Consider the following 25,239-nt stretch of genomic DNA (forward strand, 5'->3'; position numbering starts at 1 on the left):
AATGGAAGGCTTTTCCTGATTCTGGGACTTGGACCGCAGTACCCTTGAGATGGGTTTAAAGCCTCCTCACAGAGTGCAGAGTTGAGCGGAAGAGCTGGACAAGCCCACCTAGTGACCCGGAGTTCCACAGCCATTTAAGCAGGCTGAGAGGAGCTGTGGGTCAGCTGTTTTTGCACCTCTTTATTTGTACTCCTCTCATATGCACTCCTCCCTATACATGTTCATAAAGTCACCATTTCTTTTTTGTTCTTAAACCATTTGCTTCTTTGGTGTTTGTCTGGGTGCAGAACAATGGCATGAGGACCCTCACCTATCAAATCTCCTCACCACGCAGCCTTCATATTTTCACGTGACCTATCCACTTCTTGCTCCGGTTTCCTCCCACAGTCCAAAGACATGCAGGTTAGGTGCATTGGCGATCCTAAATTGTCCCTGGTGTGTGGGTGTGTGTGTATGCCCTGCGGTGGGCTGGCACCCTGCCCAGGAATTTGTTCCTGCCTTGCGCCCTGTGCTGGCTGGGATTGGCTCCAGCAGACCCCTGTGACCCTGTGTTAGGATATAGCGGGTTAGATGATGACTACTGACTGACTGACTATCCACTTCTCTGTGTGTTAAACCAGATCTCCATTGTGACTCCATATTTTCTTTTATATATATTGTGAACACCAGGGGTCACTGTCGCCCCGTTAAACCCATCAGACAAATACGCAGACACAGGATAAAAGCATGAAGAAGCTGATTTAATTATTTCTCCTTCTTCAAAAGGGCCTTTTAAGCACTACCACCACCATAAACAAGTAAATAAACAACAATAATCAAAATAATTTACACACATCTCTCCTCCACTCCTCCCAGCTCTGGATCACTTGCTGCGTCTCCATCAGTCTTTTATATAGTCCTTGACCTTGATCCGTTCTTCCTCCCACACGATTGGACAGCACTTCCGGGTCAGATGGAGAATCCTAACTCTTTAAATCAGCCCGGAAGTACTGTGGGGCTTCCGTCTTCATGATTTCCGGGCTGCAAGGAAAGCATAACTCCCCAGGTCCATTCGTAGTTCCCCCTGGCGGCATCCACGGCACCCAATAGGGCTGAGAAACCGGACTCCAAGTCCCATGATGCCCTGCGGGAATCTGGGGCACAGCTACACTCTAGGGGAGCTGCCATCTAGCGTTTTGGGGGAGGCAGTGTCCTGAAAATGTTGCCTTCCCCCATCCTTCCACTTCAGGGGCATCCTGGCCGGGATAAGCTGCCGGCTGTCTGCCACACACACACACACACACACATTATGTATATATAAAATGTAGCACTTCCCTAGCTACTCGAAACACTTTAAATAAACCCAGGGGTGCTTAACTCCGCTCCTTGAGCTCCATGGTGGCTGCAGGTTTTTGCTTTAACCAGTTTTTTCATTTGAACCTTTTTATTTACTAATAAAGCATTATTTTTGGTCTTGGTTTTAGTTAGCTTTCCTTTTACAATTCAGAACCCTTATTTGCCTATTTTAGTTTTACACAGCGGCATTTGGGGTTTTAACTGTTTCCAGTTTTCTTAATCCGCCATCAGTTAATAATGAGGTGCAGATGACAAAGGAACCAGCAGCTCTCCAGCTAACATATTTCCATTTACAGCTGTGTACGCTCCATGAAGTTACTGTGGTAATACAAAGTTTTGAAAGAAAATCAGAGAGAGAATCAGAGAGACCAAGAGGTACAAATCTGTTCTGGACCTTAAAACATATGGATAATGTTCTTGGAAAATGAAAAATATACAACGTGATAAAGACTTGTCTTGAAAGCACTAACAAGTCATATAATTAATCTCATTATCTGCTAGGCCTGGCTTCTAATTGTGACCCACTGCAGACCACCAGGATCACAGTTGAGTAGCCCTGACATCGACGGTGGGGAGCCACTTCAATCACATCCAATGTGCAGCATCCACCTGGAAGATGTGATGGCAGCCATTTTAATGCCAATACATTAGCTACTAGGTGGTGAATGGGGGAATGATTAGAGGGGTAGAATGACCAGGCCATGGTGTGCAATTTAGTCAGCAGTTCCAGACACACCCTACCCTCTTTTTTTAAAGACCCCCAGGGATGTGTTATGACCACAGTTGAGTAAGGAGCTCAGTTTTATGTCTCATTAGAAGGGCAGCTCCAGTTATAAATGTGCAGAGTCCCTGCCATGACACTGGGGGCTTTGGGATCCACACACAAACCAAGCACCAAAACATCTTCCAGCAGCAACCCCAGCTTTTTTCCTAGATGGTCTTCCATCCAAGTACTGTCCAGGCCCAAACATGCTTAGCTTCAGGTGCATAACCTGTTCTCAAGTACAGGTGGTATCACTTCAGTTTGATGAAACAAACAAGAATCCAATCGCTTCCCAGAATTCTTTGGTGTAAATTGACAATGGAGATTCTAATGATTCATTACAGCACAACAGCTGCCAACAACCATTTGCTACGACTGAAGCTCAACAGTACAAGTCTGATCAGCACCACCCTACCACTTTACCCTGCCTTAAGCTTCACCATTAATAATGATTGTATGTTTAATCAATTTTCGTATTTCATCAAGTGACTTTCCTCTATTTTATGGTGCAAAATTGGGCCAATTCTTGATAATATTATATAGATTTTCCCCAGGACACTTTGTGTTGCTCACATTACGATGCGTCTTTAAGATAAAATCAGGGTGTAGAAAATCCAAAAGCACACCATGCTGGAGCACCTTCTGAACAGACGACAGCGACGCCAAAGATGGGAATTCATCTGAAACAGACAAAGAAAGAAAGAAAGAAAGAGTAAAGTTTTAAACCTTTGCGTTGTTAACTGCCTTCAGAATAGGACAGAGATATTTCTACATAACTAAAAATCTGGAGATGAAATCAAGCAAAGTCTGTTAACCAAAAGTTCAGGCCAATCTTTGTCACAGAAATGAAATAAGTGATGAAGAAAAACAAAATTAAAAGCAAACTCTGAAAAGCGGGTCAAAAGATCAAAAGGGTTACCAGGACATGCATGAAGCCGACCTTTATACCCTTGACGTCTAATAACACACAATGTTAAATGTCTTTTATGTTTCTCACCTGTCTTTGCAGTTTCTTCACCTTTTTTTCTTCCATTAAGAAAAAAGAAACAGCTTGTAAATGGTACTAAATCTTTCACTTTATTATTTCACAGGGTCTCGTGTTTTTTTCCGGGTGGGGAGAGTGCTCCTTTAAGGCTTGTTTAGACTAGAACTCTGTCACATGGCTAATTATGCATGAAAATTAGCCATGTCGTGCTGCCAGCACACAGGAATCAGCTTATACATCTAGTGGCCGTACTCATGGGCGGCACGGTGGCGCAGTGGGTAGCGCTGCTGCCTCGCAGTTGGGAGATCTGGGGACCTGGGTTCGCTTCCTGGGTCCTCCCTGCGTGGAGTTTGCATGTTCTCCCCGTGTTTGCGTGGGTTTCCTCCGGGCGCTCCGGTTTCCTCCCACAGTCCAAAGACATGCAGGTTAGGTGGATTGGTGATTCTAAATTGGCCCTAGTGTGTGCTTGGTGTGTGGGTGTGTTTGTGTGTGTCCTGCGGTGGATTGGTTCCTGCCTTGTGCCCTGTGTTGGCTGGGATTGGCTCCAGCAGACACCCGTGACCCTGTGTTCGGATTCAGCGGGTTGGAAAATGGATGGATGGATGGCCGTACTCATAATATTCTCATTATGGTGACTGAAAAACAAAAAAGGAAAAGCATGAAGTCTGAAAAGCAGCAAAGCAGAATGCAAATAAAGTTACCCAGGGATCCCAGGAATTGCATGGAGCCAACATTTATCTCCTTGACCTCCAGTGACACACACTGTGATCAGAGATATCACCCACAGCAACACCATAGGTAACCACAACAATGAGAGTGAACAAAATGGCAGCATCCAAGGCCAAACAAAATGGCATCAAAATATAATGCTAAAAATTTGTCCGTTTCTGATGGAAGCTTTTTTTAACAAAAAACAGACATCAGAAATTCGTTGGGTTACAAAACCCCAGGAAAGACGTATAGTTTCATTTAACCACTTACAGAAAACCCATGAAAAATTAAACAAAAATTCAAATTACAATACCTGGCATCCTATTTTTGGCTATTATGCCCCCTAGTGGTAAATGACAAGATTACTGCCACGTGCAAAAGTTCGTTGACGACACTACTATCGTGGGCTGCATCAGGAGTAGGCAGGAGGAGGAGTATAGGAACCTAATCAAAGACTTTGTTAAATGGTGCGACTCAAACCACCAAACACCTGAACACCAGCAAAACCAAGGAACTGGTGGTGGATTTTAGGAGGCCCAGGCCCCTCATGGACCCCGTGATCATCAGAGGTGACTGTGTGCAGAGTGTGCAGACCTATAAATACCTGGGAGTGCAGCTGGATGATAAATTAGACTGGACTGCCAATACTGATGCTCTGTGCAAGAGAGGACTATACTTCCTTAGAAGGCTGGCGTCCTTCAACATCTGCAATAAGATGCTGCAGATGTTCTATTTAGATGGTTGTGGTGAGTGCCCTCTTCTACGCAGTGGTGTGCTGGGGAGACAGCATAAAGAAGAGGGACACCTCACGCCTGGACAAACTGGTGAGGAAGGCAGGCTCTATTGTAGGCACAGAGCTGGACAGTTTGACATCTGTGGCAGAGCAACGGGCGCTGAGCAGACTCCTGTCAATCATGGAGAATCCACTGCATCCACTGAACAGGATCATCTCCAGACAGAGGAGCAGCTTCAGAGACACACTGCTGTCACCGTCCTGCTCCACTGACAGACTGAGGAGATCGTTCCTCCACCAAACTATAGTAACATTATACAATATGACTGTTATACCTGCCTCGCACTGTCTACCTTGCACTGTGTTTTTATCACTCTTTAATTAATATTGTTTTTAACAGTATGCTGCTGCTGGAGTATGTGAATTTCCCCTTGGGGATTAATGAAGTATCTATCTATCTATTTATTGTTTTTTCCCTGCAGTAATTTTATGTGAGATCTCCCCACAATCCTCATAGAAACTACAGGAACAAAGCAAAAATAGTCATTTGCAATTCACTTAATATAAGGGGGATGATAAATTTGTCCATCTCTCTGTAGCACAAGTCCGGCATTTAAAACAAATGCTCATGCCCTTATAGAGTCATAACTTTTATTACACACAAGTAACTAGATACAATATAACTCGTCAAGGCTTGGATGAATTCAAATGAACTTGGATGAAAACCACACAAACCAAAAAAAAACTAATAAAATAATCAGTAAAAAAAACTAAACAGTGCAACAATAACAAAGCAAGTCAATCTAACAATATATTGTGAAAAAAGAGTAAAGAAAAACGTGACAAGCCCCTTTGCATCTAAAAAATCAAAAACTTACAACAGCTTGACTCTTAGTATACACCTTTACAAAATAAATACTTAAAAATCCCCCTACAAAACCCTTTAAAAATAATAAAACCCTACCATAAAACCAAACAGTTAAGACACAGATTTCACTTCCTTACTGTAAACACCCAGTTCAACGTTACTCTCCTCGCACCCCTGCCTTGAGACTGCTTCTGGGCCAATTTATACAGGTGGGTGACTTAATCTCTTAAAGAGACACTCACACTATTTAGGCCATCCATCTTTACTAATCCTACATCTCCAAGGTTGAAAATGTAAAGTGTGCCGTGGTAACACTGCTAGGGTCGGCAAAGATCCACTTATTATACTGGGGAGCATCTGGTGTCAACCCCCTGGCCTGCGCTATGCGTTAGCCTCTTGGCGGTTGTGCCGCTCGCATATGGAATTGCTACATATGCATAATGGAACTAACTATTTTACATTACAGTGAGTAATTAACTATAGTAAAAAATAGTCAAACGTATTAATTTGAAAGTAAATTATGTTTCATGTTGCATTAGAGTTATTCGTTGCGTAATACTATTTCATTCTGTTTGACTTTGAAATTAACAAGCAAATACTTTTTAAACTTATGCTTTTACTGTAAAACTTCAGTAAAAACAATTTTTTGAATTACATTTTCATTAATATCGCATAGGTGGCATGGTGGCACAGTGGTAGCGCTGCTGCCTTGCAATTAGGAGACCTGGGTTCGCTTCCCGGGTGCTCCCTGTGTGGAGTCTGCATGTTCTCCCCATGTCTACGTGGGTTTCCTCCCACAGTCCAAAGACATGCAGGTTAGGTGCATTGGCGATCCTAAATTGTCCCTAGTGTGTGCTTGGTGTGTGTGTGGCCTGCGGTGGGCTGGCGCTCTGCCCGGGGTTTGTTTCCTGCCTTGCGCTCTGTGTTGGCTCCAGCAGACCCCCCGTGACCCTGTAGTTAGGATATCGCGGGTTGGATAATGGATGGATGGATTAATATCGCATTGAATTTTGATTCTGTGTTTGGTCTATCATTGTGACAATGTGACGTATAACTGCCAGTGATTTCGTTTCTTTCTCTCTATTAAATAAAACAACTTTTTCGAATGTTTGGCTCCAAGATTTGTAAATTGTCTTTGCAAAAGCTATTCTAACGGGAAACTGTTAACGTTTTAATATGAATGGCATATCAAGATCTCATCTGTTGTCTAACTTCATCTGCGGAAGACGTACTACATTACCTTTTTTGGATATACCTTTCTACAGTAATTCGTGCTGTGGAACACCAGACAGTGTTAATGGTTGTAGATATTCTTCGTGATATTGTAAGTTGATGTTTTCATCTTCCACACCATCACCACCAACTGTTTCAGCATCGTCTATTGATACACATTTAACCAATTTGCCGTGTAACCAATCGACATTTTTGGCATTAATTTATTTGACTTCGTTTCTCGGTGCTAGGATTGCCCGTGTACTAATTTCTTCTGTTGATAACCCTTCGTGATGAAATTCTTCAATAAGATTTGGACATAATACGTCTTATTTAATTGGGAACTTAAAGTGAGGAAAATGTTAAAATTGATAAGAGCCGAGAGAACAAGAACTGTGTCTGACAAAAGAATTCACACAAATGTGAGGTGAGAAGACCGCGGGCGTGGTTGAATATGATTGAGAGGAAGACGTGACTTGAAAAAAATCTCATAGCCAAAAGTCTCGACTCGCTGGACTTGAAATAAATCTCTTCCAAAAAGTTGCATTTTTTTATATAATAAAGAGATCTATCTGCGCATATTCTTCACACTTTTTTCTTCCATCAAAAAATAAAAGGAAACACTTTGTAAATAGTACTAAATCTTTCATTTTATTATTTCACTGGGTCTCATGTTTTTTTTTTCTGAGGAGGGAAAGAGGGAGGGCTCCTTTAAAGCATATTTAGACTAGAACTGCAGCACAAGGCTATTTATGCATGAAAATTAGCCATGTGGCGCTGCCAGCACACAGGAATCAGTGTTATATATCTGGTGGCAGTACTCATAATATTCTCGTTATGGTCAGCTAATGTACCCCTCAAGTAAAAATACTATAAATTTTATTAAAAAAAAATGTGGGGTGGAAATCTGTCTGGAGTACTGATCTGGTTGGGACATCACGTAAGCATGACGCAGATCCAGATTAATCAGTAAATACGCATGCATGAAAGTCCTGTGCTTGGCATCATGAGGCTCTGGGAAAAAAATGTTTATCTAAGCCGACCTCATGGTAGATTTGCAGGAAAGTATTCTCCAAACAAGGTCACTGGCAAACACAGCAATTACTCTACAAAAAAACCTTTTGGTGAATTTTGCTGATCAACACTAGCTCTGGTTATGTCAGTCATCCGCAAGGCCTACTCAGGCACATACCCACACAAGATAAATTTAGAACAGTCAATTAACGTAATGTGCACATTTTTAGAATGCAGTAGAAAAATCCACATACAGAAGAGGGGATTGTGCCAACTCCACACAGGGCGACCAGAAACATGATACAAACTGAAGATGGTGGGTTTGTGAGACAAAACATTTCAAGGCATAACACAAGTGTACTGTCCCAAGTTGATACCAGCAAATATAAAAATTACGCTTTCTGTATGTAATGACAGACAAAATTTGCAACACCCATGGGCTCAACTTGAAGAACAACTTCGAGAAGGCACAAGGCAGCAAGCACAAGGTTCTGTGAATTCACATTATGTGATTTTCTATTTCTTGTATTCTACAAGTACCACAAGAACAGAAAAGTAAAAGGAACTTTGCTGAAGTTCAAGTAAGAGGTGAGGCGCACCTTTAGCACCCCACTGACTTCCCTTTCGCATATTAACCTCCCTCTGTTTGCACAGGGTTAGCTTCTTGTTTGCAGGTCCTCATTTGGTCTTTAAACAGACAGGCCGGACTCCCAAAATGTAACTTTCGAGAGAGAAGAGAAGTTTGGTCCAACACAAGAAGCACACATTCCTATTTTAACAGTGTACAATTAAAAAAATAGCTGTACACTAAAAGCACTTTCAATTGATTAAAAACCTATATGAAATGCGTCACGGTGTGTGCCATTTCCTGCCTCTTTTCCATCAAGTTACATAGCATTACACTTTCTAAACCACATCATCTAGCAGAGTTGTGGAGGAGATGGACCCTAACCCAGCAGGAAAGGCTTTCAAGCAAGACCTTAACTACTGTTAGAATATTTGTGCAGCCCTTTTCAAAAAGTAGCTATCTGTGAGCGGAGAACAACATCCGTTAATCCCAGGAGGAGAGCAGCTCTTGAAGTGACTCTCGGCCATTGCTAAGGCATTCTGAAGTGTAGTCCATTCTGGGGAAGTGACCCAGGTGCTAGGCAGGGGCAGTGCTAGGTACTTGGCCACGGTTAAGGAATTCTTGCTTTGTGTTTGATCTGTAGCTTTGCAAGGGGCATTGACAGGCTCTTGCCAATTGCTGCGTCTGAGACATGAGTAAAGGCTAAAAGAGGTAAAGGTGTACACATAAACCAAGACTAATAATTTAGGCATGTCCGGTATTAACTTGTCCATCGATATAAAAGAACCTTAGAGGTTAAGCTTGTTTTTAAAATTCAGATTATTTTCATAATTATTCTTCTTCTTTTGGTTGCTCCCATTAGGGTTGCCACAGCAGATCATCTTCTTCCATATTTTTCTGTCATCTGCATCTTGTTCTGTTACCCCCATCACCTTCATGTCTTCTCTCGCCACATCCATAAACCTTCGCTTAGGCCTTCCTCTTCTCCTCTTCCCTGGCAGCTCTATCCTTAGCATCCTTCTCCCAATATACCCAGCATCTCTCCTCTGCACATGTCCAAACCAATGCAATCTCACCTCTCTGACTTTGTCTCCCAACCATCCAACTTGAGCTGACCCTCTAATGTCCTCATTTCTAATCCTGTCCATCCTCGTCACACCCAATGCAAATCTTAGCATCTTTAACTCTGCCACCTCCAGCTCTGTCTCCTGCTTTCTGGTCAGTGCCACCGTCTCCAACCCATATAACATAGCTGGTCTCACTACCGTCCTGTAGACCTTCCCTTTCACTCTCGCTGATACCCGTCTGTCACAAATCACTCCTGACACTCTTCTCCACCCATTCCACCCTGCCTGCACTCACTTCTTCACCTCTCTACCACAATTCCCATTACTCTGTACTGTTGATCCCAAGTATTTAAACTTGTCCGCCTTTGCCAACTCTACTCCCTGCGTCCTCACCATTCCACTGACCTCCCTCTCATTCACACACATGTATTCTGTTTTGTTCATTCCTCTCCTCTCTAGAGCATATCTTCACCTCTCCAGGGTCTCCTCAACCTGCTCCCTACTATCAGTACGGATCACAATGTCATCAGCAAACATCATAGTCCACGGGGACTCCTGTCTAATCTCGTCTGTCAGCCTGTCTATCACCACTGCAAATAAGAAAGGGCTCAGAGCCGATCCCTGATGCAATCCTACCTCCTCCATGAATGCATCCATCACTCCTACCACAGACCTCACCACTGTCACACTTCCCTCGTACATATCCTGTACAACTCTTACATACTTCTCTGCCACTCCCGACTTCCTCATACAATACCACAGCTCCTCTCAGTCACCCTGTCATATGCTTTCTCCAGGTCCACAAAGACGCAATGCAACTCCTTCTGGCTTTTTCTCTACTTCTCCATTAACATCCTCAGAACAAATATCACATCTGTGGTGCTCTTTCTTGACATGAAACCATACTGCTGCTCACTAATCTATCTATCTATCTATCTAATCATCACCTCCCTTCTTAACCGAGCTTCCACTACTCTTTCCCATAACTTCCTTTCCTTGCACTTCCTGATTCACTATCTCCAGATCATCTAACCTTCTCTCTCTCTCATTCAACTCATTCATCAGCCGGTCAAAGTACTCTTTCCATCTGCTCAACACACTCTCCTTGCTTGTGAGTACATTTCCATCTTTATCCGTTATCACCCTAACCTGCTGCACATCTTTCCTAGCTTGGTCTGTCTGTCTAGCCTTTTGGTCCTTTTCTCCCTTCTTAGTCTCCTACCACTCATACAACTCATCATACGCCTTTTCTTTATCCTTCACCACCTCTCTCTACACCTTACGCCTCATCTCCTTGTACTCCTGTCTACTTTCTACATTTCTCGGACTATCTCACTTGTTCTTCACCATCCTCTTCCTCTGTATACTCTCCTTTATCTCCTCATTCCACCACCAGGTTTCCTTTTCCTCCTTCCTCTTTCCAGATGTCACACCAAGCACTCTTCTAGCTGCCACCCTTACTACATCTGCTGTAGTTTCCCAACTGTCTGTTAAAAATAATCACTGGGTGGCAGTGAAGAGTTATAATTAGTGGGCAAATATTCTGTCCCATTCCTAGAAAGTCACTTGTCTCCGTACTATATTGGGTGTATATGCCAGACATCTTGAACTTTCTTCTCTACATCATCTTTTAATGGCCGATATGTGGACACAGTCGTTAGCACTTCTGCCTTCCATGTGTAAAGATGGCGATTCAGTTCCCAGCAGCACCACACAGAAATCAGAAGACAACCCTGGACAGCTATGTACCCTAATGATTAGAGAAAATCCAGGCAGACACAGGGACTCAGGAAAAGTTGCCTGATCTGATGAACCATATTTCCTGTTTACTCCAAATTCTGAACCAACCTCTTGAGTCCATCAATCTGTTCAACAGGGTGTCAATAATGTCAGCTAAAATGTAAAGCAATGCTTGGATTTCAAAAGGGGCAATTCTCAGTTATGTAGCACATTGTGTTAAGGGAAGGTCTTCTTAAGTTGTGTAACACACTGATGAGACCTAAATAAAAGGATAAGTATCTGTGGGTCAATCTATGGGTCAGTCTGGCTTGCTATGTCTCTGTCATTCCAACAGATGGTACATCACAAACATTAACCCTACTTTTACAAATCCCATACCAAAAGACATATAACAGAAACATACTCATTACATGGTGTGTTGCAAACATTAACACTTAGGTCTACGTTGATTACTTGGATTTCAACCCATCATAGACAGGTAGCATAACTAGATACACACACAAAAACCTTTGATGAAAAATTGAAAGGTCTGAATGACTTTATCAACTGATGAAGAAGAGGCAACATCAAAGGGGTTTTTAAATTAATTATTAGGGCGGATGCTAACCGTTTCCTTAAAACTAGCTATTCAGCTTTAACAAGAGAAAAAAAACAGAAGGGAGGAGATGTTTAAGGTTGAATTCGGAGCAAACAGCCACAGAGTAATTTCTTAGAAAGAGAGCTATTAACACATGAAACATATTAAAAATAGTCAATTTGATATTGGTGCTATAAGGACTTTCACATCTCATCTAGAGATTTCTCAAAAATTAGGCGAGTAGGGATGGATGAGCCATTTTGGATTGCATGGAGTGTTCATCAAAACATTTCTATATTCATGATGGTGCTGTTCCCTATATGACTATGACCTTTTTTCCAGCTAAAATGCCCATTTATAGAAGGGTGCTCTACTGCCATACAGTCTTACGCCATATCACAGTCAACTGGTCTGTTCACTCTGCACAAGCCAAGTTTATCTTCATGGCTCCATCTCATCAATGGCCTGTTTCTACTGCCTGGTCCAACCACTGACTATACTTCTTCATTCATTCACAACATTCTAAATATTTCTGAATCAATCTCAGTTCTTTCATTGCTAAAATCTAGCCAACACTGAAGTTCCTTCTTAGCTAAACCAGTAATAAAGGGGGCAATAGTGTTGACTGGCAAGGACTGTAGTTTACTTACTCTCAAAGTTGCCCATAATTGCAATTCCCAAAGCCACATTGTTGTAATTCTTGGCGTGAGCCCCTTCAATGCCCCAGCCTCTCCCTTCATACACCATGCCGTTCTGTCCAATCAAAAAACTGAAAAACACACACATGAAAAGAACCAGTTAAGAAGAACTCAAAGATCGAAACTGTATGTTGTTTTGGAGCTCTTCTGTACAACCTTCTCAGTCACCAGCTCCGAAATCTATAAACATTGCCAAATTCAAAAAACACTGCGTTTAATAACTACAATTCACTTTCCACATTTTTTTTATTTGTAAGCTCATTCACTGAGAGAGAAAGACAGACAGAAACTCACTTGTAACCAATATCATTCCAGCCATTTGTGTCCATGTGGAGGCGCTGTATCTGCCGCAGTTGCTCGATGCATGATGACGACTCAAGGCAGGAGTCCATTGCGGTGTGATGGATTATTACCATGTTAGATGGTACTTTCATGGGCTCTCGGAGTTTAGGGGGTAGGGCTCCCCATTCTTTTCTGCACATTAGGCGGAAACACTGAAACCCTGTGATAAAAAGCACAACAACAGGTTAATAATAGTATGCTAACAAATCACGTAGGCTTACCACTCTTCTGAAAATGTGGAAAAACACAAAAAATTGAATCATTCAATTCATTTTTCATATGATTCAAATTGTGCTGAAACAAGAGCTGGAATTAGAAACTATACTGACAATGGAGGCATTCTAAGAGAGACAGACTTTTTGGCCCCCCAAAGAAAAGAGATTGTCAGCCTTCATCTTCCTATTTTGAAGAAATCCTCCTTCAGAGTGCCATAGATAGATAGATAGATAGATAGATAGATAGATAGATAGATAGATAGATAGATAGATAGATAGATAGATAGATAGATAGATAGATAGATAGATAGATAGATAGATAGATAGATAGACAGACATGAAAGGCACTATATGATAGATAGATAGATAGATAGATAGATAGATAGATAGATAGATAGACAGACATGAAAGGCACTATATGATAGATAGATAGATAGATAGATAGATAGATAGATAGATAGATAGATAGATAGATAGATAGATAGATAGACATGAAAGGCACTATATGATAGATAGATAGATAGATAGATAGATAGATAGATAGATAGATAGATAGATAGATAGATAGATAGATAGATAGATAGATAGATAGACAGACATGAAAGGCACTATATGATAGATAGATAGATAGATAGATAGATAGATAGATAGATAGATAGATAGATAGATAGATAGATAGACATGAAAGGCACTATATGATAGATAGATAGATAGATAGATAGATAGATAGATAGATAGATAGATAGATAGATAGATAGATAGATAGATAGACATGAAAGGCACTATATGATAGATAGATAGATAGATAGATAGATAGATAGATAGATAGATAGATAGATAGATAGATAGATAGATAGATAGATAGATATTTGGCCCTCAGGGGAAATGTTTGCTCTTTAAGCACTTTAAATAAATAAATCCATACATTGACGGATAAACAGGTAGGTAAATAAATAAACATGCACACAGACTATTGTCTGAACACACACCAGCAAGACTACAAAGAAAGAAAATTAAAAAGAAAGAAAACGTGTCGTTTGGCAGTCAGGGTCTCAGCGTGGCACTATATAGGCATATTGCGGTTGGTATAAATGACCCTCAGTTACGTTTCTTGACATATGTCTGCCGAATAATTCATTGGCTGCAAGTCCTCAGTGTTAGTGTGTCAGCAAGTGGATGTGTAGCATTGTTCATAATGGCACTCAGTTTTGTTTTAATTCGTCCTATTCGTATGGCCTCCAGGGGGTCCAGAGTGTGTCCCATAACCCAGTCTGCCCTTTTAATTAGCTTGTTGATTCGGTGGGCTTCTCTTGAAGTGATGTTACCAGCCCAGCACACCACAGCTTAGAAACATTGCACTGGCCATCACAGAGTTATAGAAGATGTGAAGGATGTCACTTCCTACATTAAATGAACGCAGTCTCCTAGAAAGGCTGCTCTGCCCTTTCTTCTATAGTTCTTCTGTGCAACCTGTTATTAATATGGACCCCCAAGTACTTGTAGGAGTGCACCACTCTACATCCACTCCTTGAATAGTGACTGAACAGAGAGGTTCTTTGGTGAGGCGAAAGTTAATAACCAGTTCCTTGATTTAGTTGATGTTTGGTTTCAGACAATTCCTAAAGTACTCCACCTGACTCCTCACCTCTGTGTCATCCCCTATCAATACACTCCATAAGTGCAGAATCATCTGTGAATTTCTGCAAGTTACATGACCGGCTGTTATATTTGTAGTCATATTTGTATGCTTGTAGTTGAGGTGAACAGAGTGAAGAGACAAGCAGACAGGCCTGTTCCTGGTGGTCCTCCAGTTTTGCTCACACAGTCCTTGAGTCTCACAAACTGTGGTCTTCCACAAGCTCATCATCACCTGCGCTTCTCCGCGTTTACCCCTTAACAGGGATGGCTAGAAGGTACTGAAACTGCAGACTGGAGAAATCAAAAAACATAAACCTCACAGTGCTGTCAGCTTTGCCCAGATGAGAATAAGCCTTGCCGAGCAGATAGCATCCTCCACTCCAAACTTTGACCCAAGACATACAGCCAAGACAGCTGTGTGAGCGAGTGTCGTCAAGTGGACCAGACTTAAATCCTATAGAACACGTGTGGAGAGACCTAAAGATGGCAATTTACAGACACGTCCCATCCGGTCTAGCAGTGCCTTGAGAGGATCTGCTAAGAAGAATGGGATAAACTGGCCAAATCCAGGTGTGCAAAGCTTGTAGAGACTTACCCAAAAACTGGAATTGCTGCCAAAGAGGCTTCTACAGAGGTTTCAGTTTTTGATTTTTAACAAATTTGCTTAATACATTTTTTTAATATAATTTTATTGATTTTATTGAAATCACACAACATTCCATACAAATAGATCAATTTTACAAAAATAGGATTAAAAACAAATCAACCCCCAGCCCTGAGAAAGAGAACATGCCCAGCAGAGCAAAACTGAAAGCTGGTAAAAACAAGTAAATAGATGAATTAATAAGTTAATAGAGATATTTGGAGAAGAAAAACAAATGGTGGAGAGAATTTGCTTCCTCAGTGCTTTAAAATCTTATTCTAAAATTTTATTGATTAGATCCTCCTGGGTTTTGAAAAAGTTCTGCACAGATCCTCTAAGTGAGAATTTGATTTTTTTCCAATTTCAAATAATAATTCTTCCAGTTTAGCAAAATAAGTCTGCGTGCCAATAGTGAAGTAAAGGCCATTACAGTTTGTTTGTCCTTCTCCACTTTAAGCCCCTCTGTGAGCCCACCGCACACAGCTGTTAGTGGATTAGGAGGGATTGTGACACCAAGGCTGTCTGAAAGGAATTTAAGCATTTTGGTCCAGAATGATGTGAATTTGGTGCAGGCCCAGAACATGTGACCCAGTGAGGCTGGAACTTGATTGCAGCATTTGCAGGTTAATTTGCTTAATACATTTAAACTTAAATCTGCAACACATAAAATTTGTGGGGTGAAACATGAAAGGGTCCGAATACCTTCAGACTCCAATGTACAGCACATATAGTCTGTATTCCATCCATCCATCCATTTTCTAACCCGCTGAATCCGAACACAGGGTCACGGGGGTCTGCTGGAGCCAATCCCAGCCAACACAGGGCACAAGGCAGGAAACAATCCCAGGCAGGGTGCCAACCCACCGCAGGACACACACAAACACACCCACACACACCAAGCACACACTAGGGCCAATTAAGAATCACCAATCCACCTAACCTGCATGTCTTTGGACTGTGGGAGGAAACTAGTCTGTATTCCATTTATAATATTTATAATAACAATAATTCTTTGCATTTATATAGCGCTTTTCTCACTACTCAAAGCGCTCAGCAATTGCAGGTTAAGGGCCTGGCTCAAGGGCCCAACACAGCAGAATCCCTATTGGTATTTACGGGATTCGAACCGGCAACCTTCCGATTGCCAGTGCAGATCCCTAGCCTCAGAGCCACATAAGCAAGTTTGTTAAACAGTTAAAAGAATTTGATATGCTGTGTGAGTAATGAACAAAGAGCCATGACATACATTAATAGTGCACATACAATACATAGTGCAGCAGCCTGTAAGGAAACGAATGAGTGAGGTCTGCGCTGAGCCGAAGAGAGAGGCAGTGGAAAGTTACAACGGGGACGAAATGACGAAGAGTTCATGAAGACGGCAATTCCGCTGAAGAAGCTCCACTGTTTATCACTTGTCTCCCAAGGCTGACAGATGAAATAACCTATGACCTACCTGCAACAGGAACTGAAAAAAGTCTATAAGCTGGTGAATCGTCACAGCGGTCGCAAGCAGGTCATGCAGACAGGGCAGTGAGTGAAATGGTTGCAACTACCGAGTCTTGAAGCAGCGATACAGCAGCTTCAGATCAGGTGCTATCGGCTGAAACTGTTAAAAATGGAGAAACTACTGAAGACAAACAAGCAATATATATGACCAAGCAATTTCCTACCCACAAGGCAAATTTCTTGGAACCCTTGACACCTGACTTTATGATGTCCATTTTCTCAGAACTTGTGACATGAATATAGAAATGTTTTGATGAACACTCCATGCAATCCAAAATGGCTCATTCATCTCTACTCGCCTAATTTTTGAGAAATCTCTAGGTGAGATGTGAAAGTCCTTATAGCTCCAATATCAAATTCACTATTTTTAATGTTTCACGTGTTAATAGCTCTCTAAGAAAATACTCTGTTTCTGTTTGCTCAGAGGGCACACGGTGGCGCAGTGGGTAGCACTGCTGCCTCGCAGTTAGGAGATCTGGGGACCTGGGTTCGATTCCCGGGTCCTCCCTGCATGGAGTTTGCATGTTCTCCCCGTGTCTGCGTGGGTTTCCTCCAGGTGCTCCGGTTTCCTCCCAAAGACATGCAGGTTAGGTGGATTGGCGATTCTAAATTGGCCCTAGTGTGTGCTTGGTGTGTTTGTGTGTGTCCTGCGGTGGGTTGGCACCCTGCCCGGGATTGGTCCGTGCCCTGTGTTGGCTGGGATTGGCTCCAGCAGAACCCTGTGACCCTATGTTCGGATTCAGCGGGTTGGAAAATGGATGGATGTTTGCTCAGAATTCAACCTTAAACATCTCCTCCCTTCTGTTTTTTTTTTCTCTTGTTAAAGCTGAATAGCTAATTTTAAGGAAACGGAATTCTGTTTGCTCAGAATTCACCTGTTGATTGTGTAGTAGTATCCTGTCAGTCGATGTTGTCGCTTTAATTTTTTACAAGTTGCTTCATTTTATAGCACAGAACAGTTTCTACTTTCTACCATACATTACATTTTAATCATCTTCCTTCACAAAGTGGTCTTGGAAAAGTAAGTGGGTCCACATCTTACATATATTTTTGTACTACCCACACCACCCACATTCCATTCCCACAGATTATTTTATTTTTGCTAACTTACAGCTGCCGTAATAAAGCGATTTAAAACGTTATTACAAATTCTATTTAGAGAGCCGGTTTGTTTGTCACCAGCGTGTGATTTGATAGTGTCGGGTTCGCGAACGCCACTGCCCAGCCGTCCCTTACAATCTAGTTGCGAATAAATGACTAAATGTTATGCTAGATAGGAGAAGCCCACCTCAGGGCGCTGCACGGGGGCTTCAGCATGCTAACTACGCCACTGGAAATAACCCTACAAAAAATCCTGCTACTGGTGTGTGTGTGTGTGTCGGCATTTAGTGGCAAGCATATCTTGGGTTGTTAAAAGATCTGCATGGCCATCCTGCATAGTTAACGTCTGTTCTGCTTTTTATGAAAGCGAGTTAAAAAAAATTTCAATAAAAAAACATCACAATACAAAACCGATAATTACAAATAGTGCTTTTGTTACTGACCAACAATGGAACGTTATTTTAAATTTGCTTGAAAACTCACCCCAAGTCTACTTGTTGGCAACGCATTTGAACGTGAGCGCCCAACTCTACAGTCAGACAAATGACCAGTAGAGGTCGCTAAAACACTGAAACGTTAAACACAAGCGGCACGTGACTATTACACTAATCGCGCACTCACATGCGCTTCTGCGGCCCGATTATTCACAGTATCCGACTTTCAAAACTGCCTTGTAAACCATTACTCCGATTAAAAATATAGGGTTCCTGGCCTTTTAGAATCCTGATTAATAGAAGTAGTTTTCTACATAAATAACTCGATTATTTATGTGACCATGTAAACCCAAAATAAGGATCACTGTTGAGGGGTTTGCAGTCTGCGCATGTCCGTCGCACTCTGCCAGCCTGCACCTGTATTTGTTTTGTAGACACTTTAATCAGCCACGGGTAAAGAGAAGCCTCCACAAAACAAATTTCCAGAGGAAAATGTTCGGGCGATGGCATTATTCTGTCTCCTGGCTGGAATAATCTTTCCAAAATCGCTAAATTTATATTGATGTGCTGAACGTAAAAGGGCTAAACTCAGCAACGCAAACTCGAGAGCAGTAGGGTGACACCTTAAAAGTGACGTGCGTTACGTAGACCGATTACTTTTAAAAGTAACGAGTAACCTAACGCAACACTTAATCTTATTGAAATAAAAATACCTGCGTTTTTATTATTTCAGCAGCACTGAGTATAAAGCAAGAAGCACACGTACCGGGTTCATTACAGGGATCGAACAAACAGGACGGAGTGTGCTGTGTGCAGTCCGGTAACAAGTCAATCTGACTAAATATATTTATAAAGCACAAGCAAAAAATATCATGGCGTCCAGCGTATTTCCGGTGGCTGAAGATGACCTTTTAATCCTTTATGTGCAGTTTAATGATGTTGAAAGGTTTTGACACAGGTGAACTCCAGACGATTACTTTTTTTTGTTCTTTATTTCACCTTATACAATTTCTCGTATTAGGAATTTTGTAGTTTTCGCATATCCCTTGGGGTCTGAGTGCAGGGTCAGCCATTGTACAGAGCCTTGAAGGTCAAGGGCCCAGCAGAGTAGGATCTCTTTTGGCAGTGACAGGGATTTGAACCGGCAACCTTCGTGATACCAGCGCAGATCCTTAGCCTCAGAGCCACCACTCCCAGTGGCGTAGCGTAGTGGGGGCGGCCCACCCTGGGCAGCACTTTTAGGGGGCGGCAAAATTTCACAATAAATAATAATAATATCTTATAAAAATTTGAACCATACCTAAATAAGGGGGCGGCGGAATTTTCCTCCGCCCCGGGCGGCTGACACCCACGCTATGCTACTGACCACTCTGCCCTCTTGTGAATGTAAATGCAGATTTTTAAGAAACGATGTTTCAGCCAGGGGCGGCACGGTGGCGCAGTGGTAGCGCTGCTACCTCGCAGTTAGGAGACCTGGGTTCGCTTCCCGGGTCCTCCCAGCGTGGAGTTTGTATGTTCTCCCCGTGTCTGCGTGGGTTTCCTCCCACAGTCCAAAGACATGCAGGTTAGGTGGATTGGTGATTCTAAATTGGCCCTAGTGTGTGCTTGGTGTGTTTGTGTGTGTCCTGCGGTGGGTTGGCACCCTGCCCAGGATTGGTCCCCTGCCTTGTGCCCTGTGTTGGCTGGGATTGGCTCCAGCAGACCCCCGTGACCCTGTGTTCGGATTCAGCGGGTTGGAAAATGGATGGATGGATGGATGTTTCAGCCTGAAATCATATGCACCATATGGCCAAACGTTTGCGGACGCCTGATCATTACACCTACAGTACATGAGCTTTGTTAGACATCCCATACCTAAAGCATTGGCATTAACATGGACTTGGTCCTCCCTTTGCAGCTATCACAGCCTTCACTCTTCGTCCCCACAGGATTTTGGAGTGTGTCTGTGGGAATTTGTGCCCATTCATCCAAAAGTGAGGTCAAGTACTGTTTGACCTGAAGACCGGACTCACCACCAATGTTCCACATCGCCTCTAAAAGTATTCTTTAGGGTTGAAGCCAGGGCTCTGTGTAGGCCATTCAAGTTCCTCCTTGTCTTTACGGACCTGACTTTAGGGGGCTAGTCTTGCTTACTTTGCCATACTGTAACTAGAAAGTTGGATGTACAAAATTGTGTAAAAGGTCTGTAAGTTGTAGCTTTAACAGTACCATTCACTAGAACCAAGGGGCTGAGCCCAAACCCTGACATCATCCCTCCTCCAATAAACTTGTAGGCAACCTGCAGTCTGGAAGGTGGTGTTCTCCTGGCATTCACCAAACCCAGACTGAACCATCGACAAAGTATTGAGCAAAGGCTGTGAATACTTATGGACATTTGGATTTCTCAATTTTTTTTATTTCTAATAAATTTGCAAAAATCTCAAGTAAACTTTTTTCACGTTGTCATTATGGGGTGTTGTGTGTAGAATTCTGAGGAAAAAAATGAATTTAATCCATTTTGGAATAAGGCTGTAACATAACAAAATGTGGAAAAAGTGATGCGCTGGGAATACTTTCCGGATGCACTGTATATCAGATCTGAAGACAAAAGGGGGTCCAGCCTGGTACTAGCAAGGTGTACCTAATAAGGTGGCTGGTGAGTGTGTGTGTCAATTGTAGAAAACGACATGTCTGCATAACATTCTTAAACCCAAAACTAATTTAATTCAGGGTCGGGGTTGGGGAGGCCATCACTTGTGTTTCAGCTTACACTCTTCTTGTCGAACCCAACTTCTCAACTTGCCAAACCTGTTAACCCTTCGAACAGCACGGCTCAATCAGGCAGCACACTCTTGGCTGTCAGGAAAAAGGGGCGAGCAGACTCTGCTAGAAGGTCAGTACGAAGCAGGAGCGGACTGGCCATTTGGGCAATGCCTGGTGGGCCGCGGACTCTGGTCTGGTCTTGGGCTGGCCATTTCATGAAATAAATTTTATGTACTGGCTACTGTTTGACATTAAAATTAATTTAATAAACTACTAAACATTATCTGTTCGGTACTGTGATGTATATAGTCCTATATAATATACCGTCATCAAGTTGTTTAAATTTGGTCAAAACAGCCTTTTGGTGATTTCTGTTTCGACATACATTTCAGTTACCATATACATTATTGCTCTTTATTTTATCTCATATCTAGTATTCAAATTCTTCGGTACTAATAATTAGCTTAGATTATGTATTATGCATTTATTGTTCTCTGCTCGTCGGCATGAGTGATAATTAGTGGTCTTCAGCTGCGATTATTAGTATGATGAAATAAAGTTATAAAGCACACGATATGAATTTTTCATATTAGGATGGAATATTTCTAGTTTACCGTTAAGTTAATGGAACATTTCAGTCATGTGAGGTTTTCATTATAACGTCGGTTATAATTTATTCCATTGTAAATGAGCAGCTATAAGGCTGCTAGGGTACTGGCACTTGGACATGACATTGACATTCTTTCTAAAGTACTGGAACGAGCAGTGTATAACCAACTTAACTTGTTTTTATCTAATAACGCCCTTCTTGACCCTCACCGGTCTGGATTCAAAGCAGCTCATTCTACCGAGACTGCACTTCTTGCTGTCTCTGAAACCCTTCACACAGCCAGATCTACCAACCTGTCCTCAGTCCTCATACTTCTGGACCTATCTGCAGCCTTTGACACGGTCAACCATCAGATACTTCTGGAAACTCTCACTAGTCTTGGGATCTCAAGCATTGTCTGGCAATGGTTTGCTTCTTACCTTGCTGACCGGACATTCCAGGTTGCCTGGCAAGGCTCCCAGTCAGCTCCACGAAGACTGACCACTGGTGTTCCTCAGGGCTCTGTCCTAGGACCCCTTTTCTTCTCCTTATACACAGGTTCTCTTGGGAAGGTAATAGCTGGACATGGATTCTCTTACCACTGCTATGCGGATGACAGTCAACTCATTCTCTCCTTTCCACCCGATGACCAGCAGGTCTCAACCCGCATCTCAAACTGCCTTGCTGATATCTCCTCTTGGATGACTTCCCACCACCTCAAGTTGAATCCCAGCAAGACTGAACTCTTGTATATCAGAGGCAACTCATCTCCGAATCTTGACCTTGCAATCTCTCTTGACAACTCGGTTATCGTCCCCTCAAAAACGGCAAGAAGTCTTGGTGTCACTCTAGACGAAGAATTGTCTTTCTCTCCACACATCAGCAACCTCTCCAGGTCCTGCAGATATCTCCTTTACAACATTAGGAGAATCCGCCCCTTTCTCACTACAGAGGCTACTCAGCTTCTCGTCCAGACCTTGGTCATCTCTAAGCTGGACTACTGCAACTCTCTGCTGTCTGGACTTTCACTAAAGGCAACACGACCACTTCAACTGATCCAGAATGCAGCTGCAAGACTCGTTTTTGATATTCCCAAATTCTCGCACACTACACCTCTGCTGCGGAACCTGCACTGGCTCCCTGTGGCTGCCCGCATCAGGTTCAAAACCCTAACACTTGCCTTTAAGGCCAAAACTGGAACTGCACCACCTTACATATCAGCACTGGTCAAGCAGCGTGTCACTTCTCGCTGTCTCAGAACATCAAGCACTGCTTGTCTCGAACCACCCCTACTTAAAAGAAGAGGACGACATGCATCAAGACTCTTTGCAGTGCTGGCTCCTCAGTGGTGGAACGAACTTCCTCTTGCTGTACGAACAGCGGAGACCCTCACTGTCTTCAAACATCGCCTGAAGACACACTTCTTTCAACAGCACTTGGACTAAAGTCCCCATACTTTTTTTTCTACCCTTTTTTTTTTCAAAAAAAAAAAAAAATTTTTGTACTAACAACTTACTATTTTCTTCTAGCATGGTTTTGTATACAACTTGGTCAGCGGTAACTTGTTTAATGACAGTAGATTTAATCCTAGCCTTAAAGACTGAAGAACAGTCGTAGACTACTAAGCACTGTTGTAAGTCACTCTGGATAAGAGCGTCTGCTAAATGATGTAAATGTAAACGTAAATGTAATTGACATTTGACATGTACTCTAATAACGTTTTTTATTTTTCATTAAATTTTATTTTTAAGCATGTCATCAATTTTAAAGTTGTGTCTAAACAACAGTGTACAGATTAAGTTTGGCAACAGTTCAGATAGAGTTTATATCATAGGCGAGCTGCGTACTCACCACAAATTTTAAGAATATTACAATGAATAATAGACCGAGTGGGTCGACCTCGTCACCTCCCTCGTTGAAGTAAGCCTGGGCCAGTTTTGAGACCCAGTCCGCTCCTGGTACAGAGTCAGTAAGTGTGACACGGGCAGTGATTTTCAGTCGTGTAAATTGACATTGTCTGTTAGTGACAGTAGAGATGATTGTGACACTGAGCAATGAGTCAGTGCAGCGGCAGCAGTTTCATTAACACAGTGCCAGACTGAAGGCATTGGAGGCAGCTGTCATTTTACCAGACAATCATCATCCTAATCCTTACCTGTAGTCACAACACGATTAGTGGAAAAATATCATTGTGATAATAAATGCCAAAGCCTGCACAGTGTTGTTGGACTCTGTTCTCCATGAGAGGGACAGGAGTTCTGGGATGACAAAAAACTCTGTAGATCTGTTGCTTCTCTGAATCAAGAGGAGCCAACTGAGATGTTCTGGACATAATGTTACAATGCCCCCCCAGACACCTGCATCAGCTGGTGCACAAAGTGCTGCTCAGTAGGAGAAGACTGAGGGTCAGACTTTAGAAGAGTTCTATGGGTACCTGGGTAATCTCCACGTCAGGCTGGAGGAGGCTGCTGGGGACATGGAGGCCAGGCTAAAACAGCTAAGTCTGTTGCTGCTGAGACCCTTGCTAAGAGAAGAGAAACTAAGATAGACCTTTCTTTCCTTCTATAGGGGAAACTCATTTTAGAGACATAATGTAAATGCAAGAAGCAACAAATCTTGCCAAAGGGCCAAATTAAAATTTCAGATGTACAGGAAATCATAGCATGCCAGCTACTATATGTAAAACCAAATGATTAGTTTCCTGGCTGAGTGTTCAGTATGGAGCCTGAATGTTCTCTCTGTGCCCAGTGGCGTAGCTAGCGGAGGGCAAGGGAGTGACATCTGTCCCCGGGCGCAGCATGCAGGGGGCACCAAATTGATGTTCCCCATTGCATTTTGGCAAACAGGAGGGGGCGCAAAATCTTCAGTTGTCCCCAGGCGCTGAAAACCCTAGCTACGCCTCTGTCTGTGCCCCCAATGGTGTCCTCAGATCTGGTCAGATACATGCTGTGTGGGTAAGAGAGTGAAACTAAACTGGTCTCTGAGTGAAAGGGCAATCTAAAATAAACATGCACCCCATCTGAGATTTGTTCATGCCTTGTTACCCATGGTTTCAGGATATGTTCTGGCTGCCCACAACTGTATTATAGAAAACAGCAGTTTGGAAATAACTAGATAAATTTCATCACGATGTGTTTAAGTTTTTAAAGTAAATCGAATACAACGCCCATAAATTGCTGCTGAGTCACGTCGTTACCTCTCAGCTAATGCCTGGAGGTGACAGTCACAGCGTATTAGGCGATTATTTATATAAAAAAAGGAAGTCACATGGTCCGAGATTGAGAAAAAATTACAAAACGGAACGTCTAGTGACTGGTACTAACTGTAATGATAAAAAAAGGAAAAGACCTATTTTGAGAATGTCAGGACTGCCGCTTTTCTCCGCCTGTTCCTTGGTCTTTTCGGCGTGAAGTGCGGCAGCTCCGGTTCGCTCCTCTCCAGGGAACGGATAGAAAAGGGCTTCGACATGGTAATGGAAAGCGATTTGTTTCAATCTGTCAAGTCGCAGAAAATTCCTGTTATTTCACACACCACAATTCAGCCCACTTTCTGTACCCAATATTTTTTAAAGCGAACTCCGTAAGTGGATGCTGTGTAAATGCGTACGTGTCTTTAAAAGATAACTTACTTTTTCCAGACACCGTGGACAGCAATGTTGGGCATGACGAGACAGGGCTGTTTTCTTTACCATCTGTCGGCTCCATATAGTCTGCCTCCACTTCATGGGTGGTCATCGTGACGACTACGGCATCCACACT

General features: G+C 42.5%; 1 protein-coding gene across 2 annotated transcripts; it reads right to left on the bottom strand.

Annotated features, from left to right (window-relative positions):
- Positions 1–526: 526 nt before the first annotated feature.
- On the bottom strand, positions 527–25,239 carry pglyrp5 (peptidoglycan recognition protein 5). 2 transcript variants are annotated; one of them, XM_028796054.2, is made up of 4 exons: positions 18,917–18,976; positions 12,566–12,773; positions 12,224–12,342; positions 527–2,778 (listed from the first exon to the last, which is right to left on the bottom strand). In XM_028796054.2, the coding sequence occupies exons 2-4, from the start codon at positions 12,751–12,753 to the stop codon at positions 2,600–2,602; spliced, it is 486 nt and encodes a 161-aa protein (XP_028651887.1). In that variant the 5' UTR covers positions 12,754–12,773; positions 18,917–18,976; the 3' UTR covers positions 527–2,599. The 2 variants fall into 2 exon arrangements, with proteins under 2 accessions (XP_028651887.1, XP_028651882.1); XM_028796049.2 differs by lacking the exon at positions 18,917–18,976 and adding an exon at positions 25,110–25,239 and having other exon boundaries at positions 532–2,778.

The sequence above is a fragment of the Erpetoichthys calabaricus genome, chromosome 1, assembly GCF_900747795.2.
Source record: "Erpetoichthys calabaricus chromosome 1, fErpCal1.3, whole genome shotgun sequence".
In the NCBI taxonomy this organism is placed as follows: Eukaryota; Metazoa; Chordata; class Cladistia; order Polypteriformes; family Polypteridae; genus Erpetoichthys; species Erpetoichthys calabaricus.

What these genes read in the sequence shown, in the direction of transcription:
- pglyrp5 (XM_028796049.2), bottom strand. Translation starts at nt 25,215, where the DNA reads ATGACCACCCATGAAGTGGAGGCAGACTATATGGAGCCGACAGATGGT. An exon ending in TGGAATGATATTGGTTACAA is followed by an intron (nt 12,343 to 12,565) that starts GTGAGTTTCTGT and finishes TGTGTTTTTCAG; the next exon opens with TTTTTTGATTGGACAGAACG. An exon ending in AATTATGGGCAACTTTGAGA is followed by an intron (nt 2,779 to 12,223) that starts GTAAGTAAACTA and finishes TGTCTGTTTCAG; the next exon opens with ATGAATTCCCATCTTTGGCG.